Source organism: Podarcis erhardii (assembly GCF_964252035.2).
Source record: "Podarcis erhardii genome assembly, chromosome: 3".
In the NCBI taxonomy this organism is placed as follows: domain Eukaryota; kingdom Metazoa; phylum Chordata; class Lepidosauria; order Squamata; family Lacertidae; genus Podarcis; species Podarcis erhardii.
Genome location: NC_138507.1, coordinates 66,981,199 through 67,003,015, shown reverse-complemented (window position 1 = coordinate 67,003,015; position 21,817 = coordinate 66,981,199). Strand labels below are relative to the sequence as shown.

Below are 21,817 nucleotides of genomic sequence, written 5' to 3'. Positions count from 1 at the left end.
CATCACACATGCTTTTCATGCTAGTGAACTGTATGAACTGGACCTCTTGTACCCAGAACATTAGAAGCCCTCACTACAAACTGGATAATTCTCATTCATCATCCAAAAATATATACGCAATTTATAAAACAGTGGGGAGTGACCCCTACAATATATCCCACAGCATACACCTTTATTGTTTTTACCTGCTGAGTGTAACGATTTATCTGAGATTGTGCTGTAGGAGACAGCTCTATATCCTCTGCTCCATAGATTTTCTGTGCTATCATTCTTATTTTTTCAACAATGGGAAGCTGTGGAAACAAAGGAGATGACAGAATGTTAACACACATTGCCAAGAGTCTTAAGACACTCTCCTGATAATTAGTTCAAGATAATTATTTCAACATTTTATATTGCCCAAGAAAATGTGCATAATTCAATGCTAATACAGTGATACCTTGGGTTACAAACACTTCAGGTTACAGACCCCACTAACCCAGAAGTAGTACCTCGGGTTAAGAACTTTACCTCAGGATGAGGACAGAAATTGCGCGCCAGCAGCAGCGGGAGGCCCCATTAGCTAAAGTGGTACCTCAGGTTAAGAACGGTTTCAGGTTAAGAACAGACCTCCGGAATGAATTAAGTTCGTAATCAGAGTTACCACTGTACTCCAGAAAATCGTTTTCTAATGATCCCTAGCACTGAATTTGCCTTTTTTTCCACAAGCTGCTGCACACTGGGGTGACATCTTCATCAAACTAACTACTACAATCTTAAGGTCTCATCCCAGGTCAGTCTCCACCAGTTCAAACCCCTTAAGAATATATGTGAATTTAAGTCTTGTTGCCCTGGCATGCATAACTTTACACTGATTTGCATTTGCCATTTTGTCCACCAATTCATTGGGTTTGAAGAGGTTCTTCTAGAACTCTTCACAATCTCTTGTTGATTTAATGACCCTGAACAATGTAGGACCATCAACAAACTTGGTCACCTCACTCACCCCTAACTCTAGATTGTTTATGAACAAGTGAAAAACTTCAAGGCCTCTGGTCTTTCTTCTTATGGTTCATCTTTAAAATGGACTTAGGACAGGACAGCCCTCTAAAGAGAGGACTCTCCTCTGCTTGTAATGCTGCCTGTAAGGCCTTCTTAGCTAGATTGGCTTACAACAGCTGTGGTTAAGCAAATGTAAGGTAATTTTAACTCATATATATTTAACTATATGTAGTATTTTATTATATGGGTACTTCCTCTTTATTGCAAGTTTGTCAACCACTTTGAAATGAACTGGGATAGAAATGAGAATAAATACCCCCCCACACAGGAAAAGAGGATAAAAGGATGAATGAAAAATCTGAACACAGGTACGAGTTAACACAAGTAAGGCTCCTCTTTCCCCGCCCCCTGGCCACGTAACAGCAGTTACCTCAGCTACATTTCATTTCGTGATTAAGGAGACGCTATAGTGAAAGCCTGATCCTCATAGCAGAGGGGATTTTACAGCAGGATGCCTTTGAAATCAATAGTGCATTGATCAAACTGTGACCAACTCATGCTGCACAAGCTTTGATTGCTGTACTTATGCCTGTAAAGCACTTACAGGATCCCTTCGATTAAAAGTACCAAAGAAACATAATGCTTCATTGCTTTCCTGTAAAATGACAGGGCTTAACCTGATCATTATCCAATTTGAGAAGAAACCTCATTATCACATTGCTTTTCAACAAACAGAGAAATTCCCACCCCCTCCTCAAACATGCATTCAAATAAAAAACACAAAACTGCTTAAAGAAATACCCGTGGAAGCATCAGATAATTTCCCTCTCTTTGTGTTCATTTTTCATTCACATCCTAACCTCTCCGTTTATCTTTACCTGCTGTGTGTCACTACGCTGGCAAGGCCTGTCAGCAATGCCGAGGGTAATGGATTGTGCATGCACATGAAAGCTCATACCTAGAACTAACTCAGTTGGTCTTTAAGGTGCTACTGGAAGGAATTTTTTTATTTTGGATTGACCACTGTCAGCATTGCTGCCAATGAGGAATTTCCCCCAAACCAAATACCAGCTTCAGAAGAGGAATTTTCTCAGGAGAAGAGCAGGGAAAGGGTTAAATTGTTCCTCTACTCCTGCTCTGATACCATTAGGGAACACACAAGTCTAGCAGATGCAATTTGCTCTGAAGCAAAGATGCACTTAACTTCTTATGTTTTTTGGCTCTAAGAGGAGGAGGATAATTAAACTCACTCAGAAATATTTTCCTTTTCTTCTGTGAACTTGAAATTGTGTCTCTTGGAAGAGTTGTCACTTTCAAGTATGCTAAAAGATGCAAGGTTTGAGAATATTCTTTAAATTGACCCCTTTAAATCCAATAACTTGATCTAAATTTTTTAGGGCTGAGCAAAGTGTTTGGAAGTAAACACTTTGGGCTCTAAGAGGGACCTTTGGGAAGCCCAAAATGTTTCACAGAAACAGACCTTTTGCACACTGGCTTAACTACCCTAATTGTGGGCAGCTCTCACTTTAGCACTTTTGTTTGTTTCTTTGGGGGCGAAGGAGTTAAAAATCAGTTTCCCTAGTAATTATGAGGTTGTCTTGTAGTCAAATCTAACACGTCAAATGACAACACTGTCACGGGCAATTTTTAACAAACAAAATCATGTTGAAGCAGCAGATAATTGGGTTCAGGAAGGAACCAAAAGTGAAAAGGCTTATTTTACTGAACAAAAATATTTGTAAAATGTGTCCCCTATTTCATCTCAGCCTCTGTAATCCATATAGTTTAAGAAACTGCTCCTAATACTTAACCCTATGTCTGCCTGAAGATCTTAAGATATCTTATTGATAATAATCTTATTGCACTGCTTTTGTGTTGAAAATAAGCAATTGATGTCATTTTAAGTACTATCACCTGCATTTATAAATAGCTGGACACAAATATGGCTCATCAAAATCTAGTTCATGAGTTACCAATAAAGATCTTACTAGCATCCCCATATAAAAGCCTACATACGGTAATTGTTACCACTGTTGTAATAGAGTCAGAAGTGTTTTTGGGATCCCAGTAAGAGGACACATTACTTCTTACTAAACAACTATTCATATAGAGTTGAGGCCTAGAACCTCAAACTACAGCCAGCCACCTTCACAGTACCTACAACAACCAGGGGGATCTTTTCCCCCATGCAGCCTCTGGGAGGAAGATGGGCCTTCCTACAAAGGTTAGCTCTTTACAGAGGCACCGCAAGGTGGGTGCCACCCCGAGGGAGGCGACAAAATGCTGTGTGGCAGTCAATGGCTTCCCGCTGCCGAAATGGTTTGCCCTCAGGCTCCTCGTCGCAAGGCACACAATCTCCCCTCAAAAGCTCCACAACTTTGGCTCTGCAAAAAAAGCAAAAAAGCTCCACAACTTTGGTCCCCCCTCCCCAAAAAAAGTGAAATAAAGTCAAACCATTGTTGCAGGCAAAAAAATTCAATGGGGGGCGGTGACAATAATTTTTCTGCACTGGGTACCATCTAACCTTGCTCCGCCACTGGCTCTTTACTTACTCCAGTTCTAGGCCATGTATTTTAGCACAGTCCCAGATGGGATAATTGTATTTCTTCCTACACCAGAAAAGTGCCCCTGCTTTCTTTTGATTTTACAGATCTGTTGTTGCCACACCTCTCTCTTGAAAGACAATGGAGTGCCCTTCCAGGGATGAAGTTAAACCACTGGAGAATCACAGCGCCTGCTGTGGCTGCAGAGACCAGTCACTTGTAACTGCTGCCTCCCGTGTTGTTTTTGCTGCATGAGCAGCACCAAAGTGCCCACGCCTGGGCAGTGTGTTTGGAGGTCCTGGACTGCCCTTACAAATCTAACTTGTAAATATAAAATCTGTCAGTGGAGACTACAACAAGCCATGAGTAGCACAAATAAAACCAGCTCAGGGAATAAACTAGAACTGGCATTTCTAAGCTTTGTTCTTTACATGGTAACTATAGGAAATGTGCTTAATGAAATCCATGCCTCAAGACATTTTTTGAATCACAAGTTACGTGCTTATTGTGGTTAAACTGGATAGGCTGGTGTCACATGCTGGATTTCAGGCGTTTTCAGGGATGCCATCAAGTACAGTACAATATAATGAATGTCTGAGATAATACCTCATGAATAGCTTGGATATAAATCCTGGCAACCTGGACCCAAGGAGAGTATTCCAGCTGGCAGAGTTTGCCATCGTAAAATTGTGACTCTTGTTACAATACCTCCATGTCAGCTGTCATTGCGAATGAAGGGGAAGAAATGCAAAACATCCTCATTAATGTAACTTTTGATTGCACTCTGGATACAGCCAAGAACGAAAAGTTGTAAGGAAAGAAAACATTCCACTGTCTTTTCTCTGAAAGCTCCTACTTGTAGTTCAGAGTTCCTTGCTGCTCTACTGTCTACTTTGCAAAACTTTTTAAATATATATATATGAGAAATTTGCCGAAATCTTCCTGATAAAAGTAGTCACATAAGGGTGATTAGGCTTAAATTATATTTGATTCCAATCTCTACGATAAAATATTTAGAGCAGAGCAAGTTAACAAATAAAAAAAATATCTAAATGGGTGATGGTCAACTCAACTTAGCTACAGGTCAGATACAGCTCCAAAATCACATTATATAGCCCTAATGGCCCTACCAGTTTTTAAATCATCTTTGGCAATAACTTTAATCAACTTTAGGATACTAAAATACATGTCAATGCAGAAAACAAACCTCTAAAGGATTAAGGAATACTGCTTCTTCTGCTGTAAATAAAGCCTAGGGGCTGCCAGCTGGTAGAAATGGCAGTAGGATTGAAGGATCTCCACCCACAAATATAGAAGGCATTTGGGTCAAGGGATCACTAGCCACAGGTGGTACAGAATATGACCTTAAACCCCAGGGACTCATGGTGCCAGATTCACAACTGGAACTGTCAGAAATAGGAGGAACTGAACTTAAGCAAGCTTATATACACTATGGATGAAGCCGGGAACTTCGGTCCCTTCTGTTGGGTATCAATGAAGATACATCTAAATTAGAAAAACATTAGGTCCAAACCCATGGTGATCAGTGACAACATTACAGACAAGTCCGCATAACAGGGCTTGCTAAACCTCTGTAAGGAATATGAATCACAGAAAGGCAAACAACCCTCTGCTGCAGTTGGAGTTGCATGGACGACTGCAGCTATGTGGTTTCAAACAAACACCACTTTGAGAGAAGAACTTGCAAAATCTGAATCAGATAGGACTGAAGAAGTGCAAAACATATTAAATCTCAAGTTGCTGATGCTAGCATGCTTCAGGTATGCACTACAGTGGTACCTCAGGTTACAGACACTTCAGGTTACATACACTTCAGGTTACAGACTCCACTAACCCATAAATAGTACCTCAGGTTAAGAGCTTTGCTTCAGGATGAGAACAGAAATCATGCTCCGGCAGCGTGGCGGCAGCAGCAGGCCCAGTTAGCTAAAGTGGTGCTTCAGGTTAAGTACAGTTTCAGGTTAAGAACGGACCTCCAGAATGAATTAAGTTCTCAGCCCGAGGTACCACTGTACTGAAAAATGGGCCAAATTATGCCACGTTTGCCAAGCTTATAAACAGTGAAAGGTTATAAGCCTCAACTAAACAAGTGCCTGTCCAACAAGGATTAGTTAAAGAACTGACTCTTAAAAGTCAGCTCTGTGGCACCAGCTACTGACTGTAAACAGCATGAGCAACAAATTAAATAACGTGAACAGAACAGGCAGTCAGATCAGTACAAATTGCTAGCATCACTCAAGACCAATTCATTTAAAAGAAAACAAAATGTTACTGAACATATGACCTAGTAATTGGAGTCAGACTGTGCTGATAAAAATTGGCCTTATATTTAATGTCCACATAAAAACATTTTGCAGTTTGTTTTTAAAGAGATGGTGAGCAGCACCAGTTTTAAAACAAAACTATAAACTATCAAGTCCCAACACAACAAAAACTTTTCACAATGCCCCTACCTCTATGCTGCTTGGAGACTATGATATTTTACAATCTTTGCCCATAAGAAAAAGTTTACATGCTCTTTGAGTTAAATTCAAATATTTAAGCATCCAAACATCTTGTTTCTTTCAGTTAGGCGTGCAGGACATTTCTGTATGGAATCATTATTGTTATTTATTATTTTATTAAATTTGTATACTGCCCTTCATTCAAAAATCTCAGGCAGCTCACAACATAAAAATACAAAATAAAAACACAAACTACATTTTTTTAAAACAAGATCAAGAACAAAACAAACCAATAACACCCCCCCACTCACACAAACACATTTTAAACGGCATAGAATATTAATCAACCAAAGGTCTGGTTGAAGAGAAACATGCTACAAAACTGTTCTTCATTTGGCCTTAAGCCAAAAAATTTGGAAGTGAGGTTATGATGTGTACCTTCAGCAAATGTAACCAGTTGGGCACAATTTACAACTAAAAAATGTAAAACAAAACTTACCCTTTCTATTACAGTCTAACAGAATTCTCTGTCCATTGTGAATATGAACCTTTACAGTATTTACTCGTGTTACAATGTTTTATACTCAGCCTTCCCTCAGAAGCCCACCGCAGCTGTGGACCAGAAAAAGGCATTTTCTGTACAAAGCTGACCCAAAGGCAGCAGCAGCATGTGTGAATGTACCCAGTGACTGAAAACTGTGAGACGGTGTACAGCTACAACAGTTTATAAATTCTGGATTAAGGCTTTAGACTCTTCTGCAAGCGTAAAAGGAGTGTTTTAGTGAAACAGAACCAGGCTGGCAAGAGTGGTTTTCAGCAGTGGCAGAGCTAACTGCTCCGGCACCTGGAGTGGCGAGCGGCACCGGGGATGAGCATCCGGGGTGTGTGTGTGTGCGCGCTGCCCACGGTGAGCGTCCCGGGGTGGTGGCAATGTCACCCCCCTCAGGATGACACCCGGGGCGGTCCGCACCCACCTCTGCTTTTTGGCTCCCCTTTTTATCACCCTGTGAGCTTTCAAGCCCATAACAGCCACAGAGATGAACACAAAGATATAGCAGCCATATTTCATAACTGGAATAAGCATTGACTTCATGCTGGGTGGACCTGGTCTAAGTCACTTGCGAGACTTCCATGGCTAGACAAATCCACTGTATACTTTGCTATAGTAAATGTGTGTTTTAAAACCAAACCTTTATTATGATTCAGTACATTGTACTGAATCAGTACATTGATCAGTACATATGATTCAGTACATTGTATCCTGAAATCAATTGGGGTAACTAAAAAAAAACAAACCAAAAAATGTTATGCAAAACTGTCAGTCTTTCACATGACACTTCTTGAAAGATCCTGCAGCATTCAGTTCAGTTGGACCTAATTTGAATCTGGGTATAGTGATGCTTAAATCTGACATTGACCGCATGGCACAGCTCCCTTTAGATTCATGGTGAAAATGGAACACGTGCATCCTGACCATCGGGATCAGGTGTGCTTCAGCCCAGAGGTGGAAAGCGATTCAGCCAGCCGTGCCCTGTTCTCCCTCTCTCAGACTCTTTACACAGGTGATGGTGTTGTGAATGAAATTAATGAAAGCTTTGCAGTCCAGGATGTTTATATCCTATAGTGAGTGGATGGGTATCCTAAAAAGAAAAGTACCTGCCCTGCCCTGGGACATTTTGTGAGGTCCAGATTATGTGTTATACTATCAGACTGGATGCCCAGGAGAAATATGCTATCTACATGCAATACAGAATTTACTATGGTGACAGGTAACAGCTGTACACCCCAAAGGACGCAGGTATAGTATTCTCCCCGTGCAGAATGTATTCTATCTTGTTTCAAAGAGCTGCTTACATAAGAATTTGCTGTGTAACACAATGGCTACTACTTATACTGTTCATCCCTACATTGGACAAAATAGTTGCCAGTATATGTCCAGTATGTGAGGAGTGCTATGTATACATTTAAAAGGAGCTAGACAAATTAAACTGACAGAATATATTTTAATACACTAGGGCTGCCTAAAGAGTCCCGGAAAAGTATATCTCAATGTGGTTTGATGCAAGTTTTGTATTGTTGGAAACATGACAGAAGAATAACAGACTTTTTCATTATTAATTCCTTAATTTAGGAAACTGTGCTGTGGTTTTTAAGTGTTGTATAAATTTATTTGTAGCAAAATACCAGGGCCTTTCTTCCAGTGGAAGTGTTTTGTGAAATCTATACTACGAAACTGTCAATGTAAGCTTATATTGAACATGACACAAGGTACCATGAGGGTCAAATTACAAGCATATTTGCCTATGCCTCAGTAGCTCTGGTGCTGATTTGAGGAACAACAGATCCCTTCCAGTTTTGCTATGAAGCACGTAGCCTGACTGAGACTAATACTTTAAGAACAGTATAACTCATGTGTTTCTTCCCATGTGTATGCAGAGTGTTGAAATATGCTCATTCAAAACTGCCAGCTGTTGGATCAATGTACAGAATTTACCCCTTGATTACATCCTAAGCAACAACTTAGGATGCAAAAAGTGACAGTAAATCACATTCATCAGTGAAGTAACAATGAAAATCGTGTTGAAAAATATCAGCTGTAATTTTGTTATTTTGGGGAAAATTCACTCTGGGAGAGGTGCCTATGAAGACACGTTTATCCTTAATAATTCGCCTTTAGCTAAAACCCAGGGAAAGTTGGCAATCAGCTCATCCTGGGCTATGGGGCAATTTTATCTGGTCTCACATTCAGCCGTACTAAAGTTAAAGCGTGGCTCACAGTTTCACTCACAAAAAGAGAGAGGAAAGATTTTTTATTCCCATTATGTACGAAAGAGAAACTTTGCACTTTCAAATGCTACAAGACTCTGTCAGATGTTAACCCAGAGTGGCTGCTTGAAAGTTGTCCCCCCCCCCCAGTACATTCCTTTACATACTCATGCTTTCCCACTCCTCTTCTCATGGGTGGTGTTCAATTTTTACTCAGAGTAGATCCACTGAAATTGATGACTAAGTTGGGTCCATTAATATCAGTGGGTCTACCCTGAGTACCTAACTGAATACCATTCCATGTGTACAAAGTGAATAGACATTGTTTTCAGCTACAGAAATATCTTCTGTCTCAGCTTTTATACACCATGGAGCAAGACAGAAACAAGGAACCGTGGGCAGAAGCATGTGTGGGGAGCAATGTCTGAATAACCTCATAATGCGACCTGTGTTCAGTGTCATGTGATTAAAAAGATTTAAAATAAGCCTTCTGTTTTGTTTTTAATCTTTTAACATCATGAGAACAAATCTTTGGATTTGTTATTAGTAATATTTTCATTATATATATATATATATATATATATATATATATATATATATATGCCTTGAGCTTTAGGGATCAGTACTTCTTCATTTCTACACAGACTGGGAGAAATAATAAATAACCAAGCCCCAGCTAAATGAAGCCATCTATATCTTCCTCAAATCTATTGTGAGGAACACAGCCAAGACAAAATGCATAGTTCAAGGTGCTTTGGATTAATATGGCTTGGTGCTAAAATAGCAGCTGACTCTGCACATTTCATCTTTCATTACTTTTTCTTGTTCCGTTCCCATTACCCTTTCCTAAATCTGTTTGTAATTTCAGCCTTCTCTTTTGATTCCACAAGTTCAGTGGATGACAGAGGGCAATTCCTAAACTCAAAGCACCCTCCTTAGCTAGATTGCTGTAGGACAGAATTGGCGGCCTAATGTAGGGAAGAAAATGTTCACTTAAAAGTTTAAACTGTTATGCGAATCTACACCTCCATCTGTGGCCATACGAGATTTGTTTTCATCTTCCCAACATGGAGCCACTTCCCGCCCCATGTTTGAGAACATGAAAGGAACGGAAAATATTTAATAAAAACAAATATTAAAAGTGCCATGCTGTCACGTGGGATGGGCGGAGTGTGCGAATAAGAAAGGGACAAAGCTAGCTTTCAAACTCATCACTTTTTTTAAAAAAAAGATCAGGCAAAAAGCACATCCAGATTTTGTTTGAAAGAAACGCACATTAGGGGGTATTATACACTTCACTGTATTTATGAATGCTTTCAAGTGCCATGCTGACAGATGTGATTCCTTGGAGGGGGTGGGGAAAGAAGCAGGGTGGCCTACACTTCAAATTAATATGATTTGAAGGAGCAAAGAGGAGCAAAGAAGCTTTATTTGTCTCCCCACTGTGACCACGCATGAGCAACATCTGTAACAGGGGTAGCCAATGTTGTGCCCTCCAGACGTTGGATTACAACTCCCATCAGCCTCCACCAGCATGGCCAATGGCAAGGAGTGATAGGTGTTGTAGTCCAATAACATTTGGAAGCACCATGTTGGCTATCCCTGCTCTATAAGGACCAAAACCTCAGTGCACAAGCGTAAAATGACATCCTTGGGTCACAGCCAAACACGTATCTATAATTCCAACAACATCAGATGCTGACTTAATATCCTGATTAGTTAACTGAGATCAAGCCAGAATTCCCTGGTATGGATGTCACAGGGGACTATGGCTTAATACAAGTACCAAAGCCAATGCAAGAGGAAGGAGAATTCAGTCCTCGGACCATGTGATGAAGGATGGGCTATAAATGTCTATAAATAAGGACAAAAATTTTAAAGAGGGAAAGGATTTGCTGAAATGGATAATTGACCTAGAATACAAAAAAGGGAGGTGTGAGGAGGTCAAGGAAATAAGCTAATGAAAGATTAGTAATGAGGAGATCTGATGTATTTTTCTTTGCGTTTTTGTTTTTGTTTAATGGGTTTTATTTCTCTGTTTTGTTTTTTTATATTGTGATGTGTTGTTTTGTTTTTGTTTAATGTGGCATTTTTACTTTTTCTTTCTGTAATTTTTAAAACTTTAAAAAATATTACTTTAAAAAATTTATAAATGTCTATAAATAAATAAAACAGATGGTTGTTTCTTAAAGGCCCTAGCTTGGCCACTTTGTTTTGCATAGGCTAGCCCAGGAATTCCTCTGCAGTTTGTATTCTCCCTTCATATCCCAAATGATCAAAATCTTAGCATTTATTAATTTCTAGGGTTTAAGGGGGTCCTCCTCCCAAATCTACACCATTATTGATGAAATTTATATCTTACCCTTTCTCTTGGATGAGCCAATATCACTAATACGACCAGGCAAAAACTTTCCAGTTTCCCACAGGCTTTTGGCCCTAAGTTTGAAGGGTTTTAAGTATTTGTGGCCACATTTAGTGGGGCAGCATCTACAAAACCACTCTTTTTTTATTTGTATAGATGTGTTTTTTGTTTTTTATTGATTGTGCTTAATTTAAATGGTTTTAGTATTTCCAGTGTGTCTGGAAAGCCCCTTGAATCGTTTCCATTAGCAAAGTGGCTCATGAATAATAATAACAAACATTTAAAAAAGCATTCTAAAAGCAGTTTAAATCATTCAACCCAGTGATTTCAGGGTTGTCAGAAATCCTTATGTCCATCAGGGTTTGGCTCCTGATCTACAAACCCTGTATCTGTACCGTATTTGAAACTGCTTCAGTGTTGTTACTAGAGTTGTACCTTGGTTCTTGAACAGAATGTGTTCTGGGAGTCCATTCAACTCCCAGAACCATTTGAAAACCAAGGCGCAGCTTCCGATTGGCTGCAGGAGCGTCCTGCAGCCAATCAGAAGCTGCGGAAGCCATGCCAGATGTTTGGCTACTGAAAATTGTTCAAAAACTGGAACACTCACTTCCAGGTTTCGATTGTTCGGGAGCCGATTTGTTCGGGATCCAAGGCGTTTGAGATCCAAGGTACGACTGTATTAGACTATTATTATTTTTGTCCACCTTTCATCCTAAAGTCCTAGGGAAGGTTCCAGCAACTCAAATAATATAAATTTAAATCAACTGAAATAAATAAAACAGATGAAATATTTTTGAAGCAGAGACCCATGTTTAGAAGCAGCCTCCCTGTGTTCAGTATAAACATTCTCAAGTATTGAACGGGGGGAGATAATTATGCAACTTTGTAGAACTCGGTTATGCACAACTCTTATTGGCAGGTGTCCAAGTAGTTCTACACTTTTTTCTATCAAATTAATAAAGCAAAAAACAGGCTGTCTCATTTGGGGACGGGCCATGGTTCAATGGTAGAGCATCTGCTTTGCATGCAGAAGGTCCCAGGCTCAATGTTTGGCACCGTCAACAGGACTGGGAAAGGCTCCCTGTCTAAAATTTTGGAGAGCCACAGCCTGTCAATGAGGATAATACTGAGCTAGACAGACCAATGGTCTGACTTCATATAAGGCAGCTATGTTCCTATATACATGTACATGCAGCCTTTAAAAAACAAAGTGCCTGCCTGAAGCGTGAAGGCAGAGCGAGACTCACAGAGGAACCATCATTTGATTTACTGGTATGCGTATCTGTCAATCAAATTGTGAAGTGAGGAAAAAGCTAGGCTCATTCCATTGCTGAGGGACATGCAGCAGGCTCTCTTTTTAATTATGTCTGTCTTCACCCAAGTTGATGTGGTGAGAGACGGCTTGTGTCATGTTTTCTGTACTTTGATTTCTTAAGAGGAGAAATATGTAGTTCTGACAAAAAAATCTCTAGTCAGCAGAAATCTCTGAGAGCCAAATGGGATTTCGGCTGGCCGCAAGTTGTGAGCAATAGGAACCTTACACTACAACCTTGTAGCGCAAAGGTAGGGGAACTTTTTCAGCGTTCCCTTCTGGGCGCCACATGGCGGTAGTGGGCAAGGCCATGGGCAAAAGTAGGTGGAACAAGGAGTATTCTAGCTGATACTAAAAAACAACAACCCCAAATCCTGTGAAATACAGATTGCTTCATACAGAATTCAGATGGCTTTCGTGGGCAATTCTCTTTAACAATGGGAAAGAAATAATAAACAACACAGAGTCAAACCATTTAGATGGGTTCTTGTGTGAAGACAAACACTGTTAATATTGCAAACTTCTCTGTGGTCTTCTCAAAGCCGCTTGCCGCCTGTCTGCATTTTTGCAAAAATCCCTTGTGTAATTCCCAATCCCACAATTTATTTGGATATCTTTAGCTTCACCTTATTTCTTAGTATTTCAGCCCCTTGACAAACGATGTAAGGCTTTTCACATCTCACTCATGCTCTCAAATCAGGGCACCGTTGTTTCTTCACACCACATTCCAACTATGCCAGAAATTTAATTACTAATCTTGATGCTAATTAACTTGCTTACATCAGCTGACAATGCACTGGTAAATCTAGTGCTATACGCTCACTAGTATAAAATGGTAGGATTTAGAAGAAGAAGAAACGAAAAGCAACTGCATAAAATGGAATTAAATTTAAGACTGACTGTTTTAAAGGGCAATAATCTGGAGAAATCCAACAATAAACAAATGTTCAACATGTACTTACTTCTTAATTATTATTTTAAATATCCACTCCTCCTGAAAAAGCAAAGATTGGCTTATACTAGTCTCCTTAGGCAATCATCAGCTCTCCTTCTCTCCCCCCCCCACCACCGACAGCTTACTTTCACAAATACTGCAACATCAGATGGTCCCAGACAGATTAAAGATTTGAGCTAAGGAATATCCTATTAGGCAGAGGCATATGAATTAAAATGGGACGCAGGTGGCACTGTGGTCTAAACCACTGAGCCTCTTGGGTGTGCCAATCAGAAGGTCGGCGGTTCAAATCTGCATGATGGGGTGAGCTCCAATTGCTCTGCTCCAGCTTCTGCCAACCTAACAGTTCGAAAGCATACCAGTGCAAGTAGATAAGTAGGTACTGCTGTAGCAGGAAGGTATATGGCGTTTCTGTGTGCTCTGGCTTCTGTCACGGTGTTCCGTTGCACCAGAAGTGGTTTAGTTATGCTGGTCACATGACCTAGAAAGCTGTCTGTGGACAAACGTCGGCTCCCTCAGCCTGAAGCGAGTTGCCTTTGACCGGACTTAACTGTCCAGGGGTCATTTACCTTACCTTTTTACCTTATGAATTAAAAGGGTTGCATGTGTGCCAGATCCTGAGTTAGATATTAAAACAGAGCACAATTCAAAACAATGCATATAGAATTTGGATTCCATCATATATATTTGAACCTAATCATTTTCAAAGTGTGCAGAGTAAGAACACTTGTAACAGGACATGTTTGAATTAGAAGTTTGAAAAAACCACCAACATACATATGATCCCAACAGGAGTAATGTGTACACCTAAAGATTCAGACTGAATAGCTACAACTTCCACTATGTGGAAATAAATGCACATACCACAAAGAAATTGGTTGGATCTTTTGCTTACCTCCAGGTCATAGAGATATCTGAAGCTATTCTGCTGATTGGCAGCTCTTCTTACAGCCTGAGCCAATTCCACAGCTCCTCTGCCCCCATATGACCAGTGACTGCATGGCACTGCATCAGAAGCTCCAGACTGCTTGGCAATCTCACAGACTAAATCAATCTCAGCAGGAGAGTCCGTACTGCCAACAAAACAATCATTTCATTTGCAACTTTATTTAGTAGTCAAATTTGCTAAGTGGCTCTCCATACTAATGTACTTAGGGACAACAGCAGTTCATTAGATAAGAGTCGGGATGGAGAGCCTGTAGCCCTATAGATATTTTTGGTAGACTCCAAGTCCCATCAGCCACAGGCAGCATGGCCAATGGTTAGGGATGATGGGAGTTGTAGTACACCAATATCCATAGGGCCACAGGTTCCCCTTTGCCTGGGTAAGAGAATTATACAAAATATCTAAGCAAAATGTCTATACAAATTTAGCACTATTCACAGTTTTAACTTAGGCAAGACTAAAAACAATATGGCTTTATACACCATAGGTGCAAGGTCCAAGGTCCATTCACCACTGACTCCTACAAAATTGAACATGGTAACTGGCACTGGGTTACTGAAGCGATGAGAAAACTGGTTTCTCCTCCTTCCATGTGTGCTGCTACATATCAACTTCGCTACCTCTACTACTTTTTTAGTCTCTAGTTGCAATCAGCAGCCACTCTGGAGGAAGGCCTCACGAGTCAGAGGAGCAGGGATAGCTGCAGACCTCAAAGTACTGAGGTGGCTGTGGAAGGTACACATAGAAATACCTCGCTAACTTAAAATGAATTCAAATATCCAGGGCCTGGTTTGCTGCACCCAAGGGTACTAAAGGAGCTTGTGGATATAATTTTAGAACCTCTGTCTATAATCTTTGAGAATTCTTGGAGAACAAGTGAGGTCCCTACAGTCTGGAGGTGGGCAAATGTTATCCCCATTTTTAAAAAGGGCAAAGAAAGAAGACCCAGGTAATGGATTTCTAAAGACCCATAAGACCCAGCATGGATTTCTAAAAAACAAGTCTTACCTGAAAACATTGAGAGCCACTACAACTGGAACACCAAACTGCTGGGCAATTTCAATTTGTTTCCGTAAGTTGCTGCAGCCATCAGATACCAGCTTGAGATTCTGGTGGACAGAGAACAAAAAGTCGATATAAATTTAACTGCAATAAAAATACTTTTCACTTATCATTCAATGCTTTTTTTTTTTTTTACTAAAGCCAGATGGTACAGTGAATTTCTCCTCAAGATCATCATATTAAGAGTTCTTAACCGTCCTTCATTCTAAGCCCCCAGGGTGGGTTGCAACAATGTAATAATTCAGTATTAAAATCAGTTAAAACAACTTACACTCAGACGAATTTGGCAGCAGCATGGCAAAAAAATAGACACTCAGTCCTACTAACCATGAAAATGATGCCTATCATGCACTATGTCTGTGGATTAATAAAAACAAGCTCCTGGAAGTTGTATAGGCCACAGCCAAGTTTCCCCAGTTCTAACCCACAGCTCCACCTAAAGGGTTTATATGGTAAACAGGATTAAATAAAGAGATTTCTGCTCATCTCCCAAAGGTTGCAATCCTATGCAGTAAGTCTACTTCTGAACAGAAATACACAGCATTGTGGTTCTTATTAACTGTATTCCATACTGCTTAGAAAACTCTGTTCAACATGTGACTAGTTCAAGGAAGCTCAAATCTGGACAGAATCATGAAATCCAGTCTGCTGAAAAATCTTTCAAGCCTATTATGTCTGAGATTCGAAACTAATTTTGGGCACTGCTAATCCATAGATCTCAAGATCTTTACTTGTAGAACTGGTATGGTTGCTGAGTGAATCCACATCTGCAGTTCACATGGGGCTGTTGGTGGTGCACGATGTTACCAGAACAATGAGATTCTTGCTGCTTCTAACTTTTCCGGAAGCACCCCTCAAAAAAGGTTTTACATACACATCCCCTTCAGTCTTGAGATGCACATAGGATTTCAGGACAAAGACTAGGTGATTACCAAGAGATATTTTTTTTAAGGATGTTTTGAGAAAGGGAAGCCAAAGAGGATATTGAAATGTGGATGTGGGAAACCGTTAACACTTTATGAAGTGCATATGCGAGAGAGACAGCAAAGGCAGGGGACACTCCTTCCAGCGCTGCTGTTTAAGGGAACCCTGATGGATCTTGGGGCTACCAGAATTCTAGATCCTGCTGTTAGTGTAGGATTATCAAACTGGTCACAGAGTCACTCAGTGTAAAACTACGGTACAGTATATGCATAACCTATGGTCAGAATATTTGTGGCATGAGCTTTGAGCTTTGTGGCCGGAAGTCTACTTCCATCAAAACCATGAAGCAATAAAAAAGTGTTTTTTGGGGGGGAGAAACTAACCAAATAAAAACGCATGAGCTGCAGATTGTAGCATCCTTGTTTCTTAAGCAAGAGTTATAGAAACAACGTGCATTTATTAGCTCATCGAAACAGGAACACACAAACACTGTTGCACAATTTGTTAATGCTACAGAAAGGTCTGGACAATCACTTTGCTTTTTCTTGTGGAAAATATATGAAGTCCTGTGCATTCAGTTATCATAATGAAGGAAAATGAATTTTTGTTGCAAAGTATTTGGTTGCATCTATTTTTATAATCATTTATATCCCGCTTCCGTAGCCCAGCAAGAGTGTTCAGACACAACTAGGTGACTAACAAATACAACAGAAATGCCAAAAGCATATAAAAACTTGGGGATTTTCTAAATTAAGAGTGGTAAACAAACAAACAAACAAACAACAGAAATAGGAATATAGGGAGCTGCCTTATACCACTGGTCCATCTTTCTCAGTACTGTCTACACCGATTGGCAGCAACTCTATGGGATTTCAGAAAGGGAGTCTTCCCCAGTTCTGCCTGGAGATGCTGGGGATTGATCCTGGGACCTTCTGCTTGCAAGGCCGATGCTCTACCACTGAGCTACGACCCTTCCCCTCCGTCCAGGAGTCTAGTCTTTGTAAATGTCAAATTTAATTCCTCTGTTACCTTGACTGCCTACAAAGTGACAATGAAATATTTAAATCTTACCTCCTCTGTATATTCTTTCTTAAGAGGGGCACCAGCTGTCACCTAAGATAACAAACAAGTAGTTAAACAATGGTCATAGAACAGACCTGTCCAAAGAGGTTGCTTCATGTAATCTTATTTTGATACCTTTCTAAAAAGCAGCGAGGGTCAGCATTTAACAGTATCAACAATGGGAATATTAGAATTTCACATTGCTTCTTTCATTAATTATAGTATCTACACAAGCAGATTATGGATGTTGTAGTGTGATTTGGCAACATCTAGTATTCTTCAAGCCAGCACTAGCTAAACAATGTCAGATTCGAGCCCCGAGTTCATTTTTAGCAGACCTCAAAATAAAACCATTAAGTTTTACTAAAATGTTTATGCTTCCATTTTGAAACTGATGTTACATTGCATCAGCCACTGCTGGAGGAAAATGTGGCCTGTGAGGAGAGGTTGTAGGTGAAACTCTGCAAGTAGGGGGAAGGGTTAAGCACCCCTGCTTTTCCCCTGCAAAAGCCTCCATCCCTGTGTTCACACCATTCATCTCAGTTGGAAACTCCCATAACATGTTCAAATAACATGCTGTTTCAGGCACATTTTAAGACACTTAAGGTGACTGTGAACCTTTTAAAAAAATATGATGAAACAAATATGGACCACCTATTGCTTGTCATTTTTACCATGCTATATAAGAAATTGTTCCCCGCTAATGCCCCAATGCCAGATGAAGGCTGCAGAGAGCTGCAGCCTATCCAACAACCACAACCATTGTTACACACTCCTCTTTAGCACATGACTTAGGCAATGCTCAGCATCCTATCCCATTAATTTGCCAAGACTACCACCTGAATGCTAGCTGGTGTTGGCTTCTAGTAGGGGGGGTGGATGAAGCAATAACATGATAAGGAGAGGGTGAGAAAGTGGAGAATCAGAGGAGGAGCTTATGGAGGGGAGGGGTTTGCTAGAAAACCTCACTGAAAGGTACAATTGGGAGCAGGGTTTATTGGGTTTGCCTCTTGAATAGGAGTTGTCAGGAAATGTAACCACTGTCCCACTTCCCACTTTGAAATCTTATTCCTTGACAAATCTCGAACAACCCTGTTGCTTGAAAATAATTATTTTAAAAGTTCAAGTCTGCGAAGCTACATTTGGCAGTTCTTCAGAGTGGAAACCCAAAAGCACAACACTAACAAAGTAAATTGATTCCAGTTCCTGAAAACCAGCAGCCCAGCATAAATATGAAGAACACCTCAACTGGAAAAGTTAAGGAAGGGAAGTGAGCTAGAAATATTCAAGGGGGTGGAAATCTATTTACATTCTAATTTGTGAATTATATGGCCTGGTGCTTTCCTTGCTTACAGTGAATGCTTCATTTGGCTAAGCGAAGAAGGTGAAACAAGTGTTAGATATTTCAGTGGCCGTGCTCAGCCTGCACACAGCTATTCCAAAGAAGCAGTCTTATTTCAACCCAAGTTCTCAGACAAGTAAATACATCCCCTTCAATTGGGGGTTGGGGATGGTTGGGTGCAAAAGCACTGGTCATTGTTACCCAGTCGACAGGTATCTGCAGCTGGATGATGAGAAGAGTTTAATAAATAATATTATGACTGTATTCCAAAACATACTCACACAGCAGTAGGTGTCATTGAGATCAATGGGGCTTTACTTCTGAGTAAACATGGTTAGGCTCATGCTGTAGGTAAGAGAGCGAGTTTGCAAAGTATTAAGCAGAAAAAGTAGTTTGCAGAAGAATCTGAAAGGTGGAATCAGGACATGCATTCTGTGAGAGAGTTTCAGTGTAACATGAAATGGTGCATCTGCTACTTTAGGAACAAAGGCTGCCAGAGTGAGCATGGAAGATGAAGAGCCAGGAAAGGCAAAGGCAAGAATCTGGTGAATGCGAAGGCAAACTGCAGACAGGCTGAATGTGGGCCATTGCTCACAATGTGATCATAGCAGCTACCACACAATCTTGGAAGCAAAAATTCTGCACAGAGGTTAAGATAGTTGAAGTGGGACCAGTAAATGTTTACAAACAAATAGCAATGGCCCGCAGGGAAGTGGTTGCAAAAGCCCAGGAAAAAGATAGGAAGTCCAGCTCTAGCAAGGAATTAAAGTTAAGAAAAAGAGGGCGGAAAGTGACAAAGTAGATGAAAGCCAGACTGCATGCTTGGGTGACAGGATAAGGGAAGGGAAAGTACTCCAAGAACTCGAGAGGCAGGAGAGGGAGATTTGGTTGTAATACATCTGCCTTGAGTACTGCTGTGATCAGGATCAAAAGAAGACAAAGAAATGGGGGCAAGCTCAGCACTTTCATTTCCAGGGATTTTTAGTAACCCCACTTCATTATATTCAGCTGGTCTTAAATGTACTTAACAGTAACTAGATTCTCGAGGATATCCCTAGTTAGTAGTTCAGGACTGAGGAAATGGCAGAAACAGAGCAGAGTGGGTAGCAGTTCAGACTAGAGGACACAGTGGATGGTCATGCTTAGAGAAACCTTAGTGAAATCAGTGGGATGCCCATTGATTTAATTGGGTCTGCTTCTAAGCACGACAATACTCAATTGTAACCCCATTTACCTGGGAGCAAGCCCCACTGAATTTGATAGGACCTATTTCTTTGTAGGCATGGTTAGGATTGTGCTGTAAATCTGGATGTAACCCTGTGAGTTTAGCCATGGCATTTCAAAGGCCAGTACTCGCGTGTAAAAAGAGAGAGAGAGAAAGAGTGGGGGAGAAGAAAAATTCCAAACAGACCTAATTCTCCTTGCTAAATTTTTAGTCCTTTTTAGAGCTATCCTCTTTAATACATCTTAATCCAACAAGCAACACAGATAATGCCACATCTACATGATGAAAGACAGTGAAATGAGAGTCTTTGTTAAATTAGCTTACATTGAGAACTATTCCAGCAATTCTGAAATTAAAGCGTTTATACATATTTCAAATGATAAGGGGCTTTCTCAGGCTTAGGGAGTTCTAAAGATTTATCATTTGTTTTATGAGATAGGTACAGAAACTTACATTTGGCCCACCTCCATGCATCTTCAAAGCCCGCACTGTAGCAACAAGCACAACCACACTGGGAACCAGGCCAGAAGCTCTGCATTTGATGTTGAAGAATTTCTCCATCCCAATATCAGCACCAAAACCAGCTTCAGTTGCTGTTAGGAACAAGGGGTTAGTTAAGAGGGATGAGAGAGTCAATTTGGCAGTCACTAAACACCTAGTGTACACGAACAGAGCTCCATATGTGCAGGGGCTTCTTCCTTCTCTTTTAGGAGTGGTGAGATGCTTTGCATATATGTGGGGCTGCTATTGGTTCAGAGTTTTCAGCTGGTTCAAAACACTGAGGCTAGACTGTTGGTGGGGACAGGCTATTGCCAGCACATAACTCTGGTGCTCAAAAGCTTGCACTACCCTGCCCACACATTTCTGGGTCAAGTTAAACGTTCTTCTATTAATTTGCAATGCCCTTTTATAATTTGGGTCTAGGAGACCTCAGGACCTCCTAATCCCTTAGATCTCTACTTGATCACTGAGATCTTCAGCTGAGCCACTGTTTGTGGTCTGCCATGGCTCAGATGCTCAGCTCATATCCACCAGGAGTTATATGTTCAGTATTGCAGTATTTTGTGGAACTCCCTCCTGTTGACCTTCCAGTGCTTACTGAAGACTTTTATTTCAGCAGGCTTTTAAAGTGAATTCTGATTTTTAGTTTTATTTCATTTTTAGTTTCATTGTATTAGGTCTCCTGTACACTGTTTAGAGATTACTGTAATTAAATGATAGACAAAGAGTTAAAATAAATGTATAGTCATGCAATCTGTTGCAACAAACTTATAATTAATGGAAATTCTATAATTATATGTAATTAAGGGCAGGATTCACCTAACTAGCCCCATCAGCAGAAGATCTGTGAACGGACTTCTGTTTGCACAACGGGGCTTCACCACTCTCTTCCCCCATGCCCCCCCATTGGTTCGGGGTGTGTGTGTGACAATCCCCAGTTGAACATGTGGAAGAGGAGAGGCAACTCCCTTTGCAACCAAGAAACCAAAACAAGTAACAACGCCCAAACCTCGTTTTTAAACAATACATTTAAAAACTGGGGACAAGATACGCTAGTGGATGTGAAGGGGGTATCTGGGGACATGGCCACCATACTGTGGACCCCATCTGGCTTGGGGAGGAGAGGAGGAAGAGGAGGAGAGGTGGTGGCGATGTAGGGCTTATCTCCGAAGTGAATAGAATTTCTTATTTAAAAGACTCAAGTGGGACAAACACAAAGCCAGGAGTGCCAGCACTCCAACTTTCAAGAGAGGAAGGAAGCAGGATGCTGTACAAAAGCTGCTAGGATGAAGGCTACCAACTGCAAAGGAAATAAAACAGAGAGTAATTCTGAAGATAAAGCCATGTGCCAAAACCATGGACTTTGAAACC

The 21,817-nt window shown here is 40.6% G+C and overlaps 1 protein-coding gene and 1 long non-coding RNA gene across 3 annotated transcripts in view; one reads left to right on the top strand and one right to left on the bottom strand.

The window, feature by feature from the left end:
- The window catches only part of LOC309337678, a 200,759-nt gene that overhangs the window by 27,858 nt on the left and 151,084 nt on the right, over positions 1-21,817 (top strand). The window contains exons 5-6 of one of the 2 annotated variants that reach the window (XR_014154474.1): positions 709-1,349; positions 3,632-5,361. This is a non-coding gene — a long non-coding RNA (uncharacterized lncRNA). Of the gene's footprint in view, positions 1-708; positions 1,350-3,631; positions 5,362-21,817 lie in introns of those variants that run through there. The other variant, XR_014154475.1, reaches the window with a different exon arrangement.
- Positions 1-21,817, bottom strand: part of MTHFD1L (methylenetetrahydrofolate dehydrogenase (NADP+ dependent) 1 like) — a 103,107-nt gene that overhangs the window by 29,509 nt on the left and 51,781 nt on the right. The window contains exons 21-25 of the mRNA XM_081854333.1: positions 20,399-20,538; positions 17,388-17,429; positions 15,339-15,439; positions 14,280-14,457; positions 186-293 (exon numbers count right to left, since the gene is read on the bottom strand). Of these exons, the coding sequence (XP_081710459.1) occupies positions 186-293; positions 14,280-14,457; positions 15,339-15,439; positions 17,388-17,429; positions 20,399-20,538 (569 nt within the window). The remainder of the gene's footprint in view (positions 1-185; positions 294-14,279; positions 14,458-15,338; positions 15,440-17,387; positions 17,430-20,398; positions 20,539-21,817) is intronic.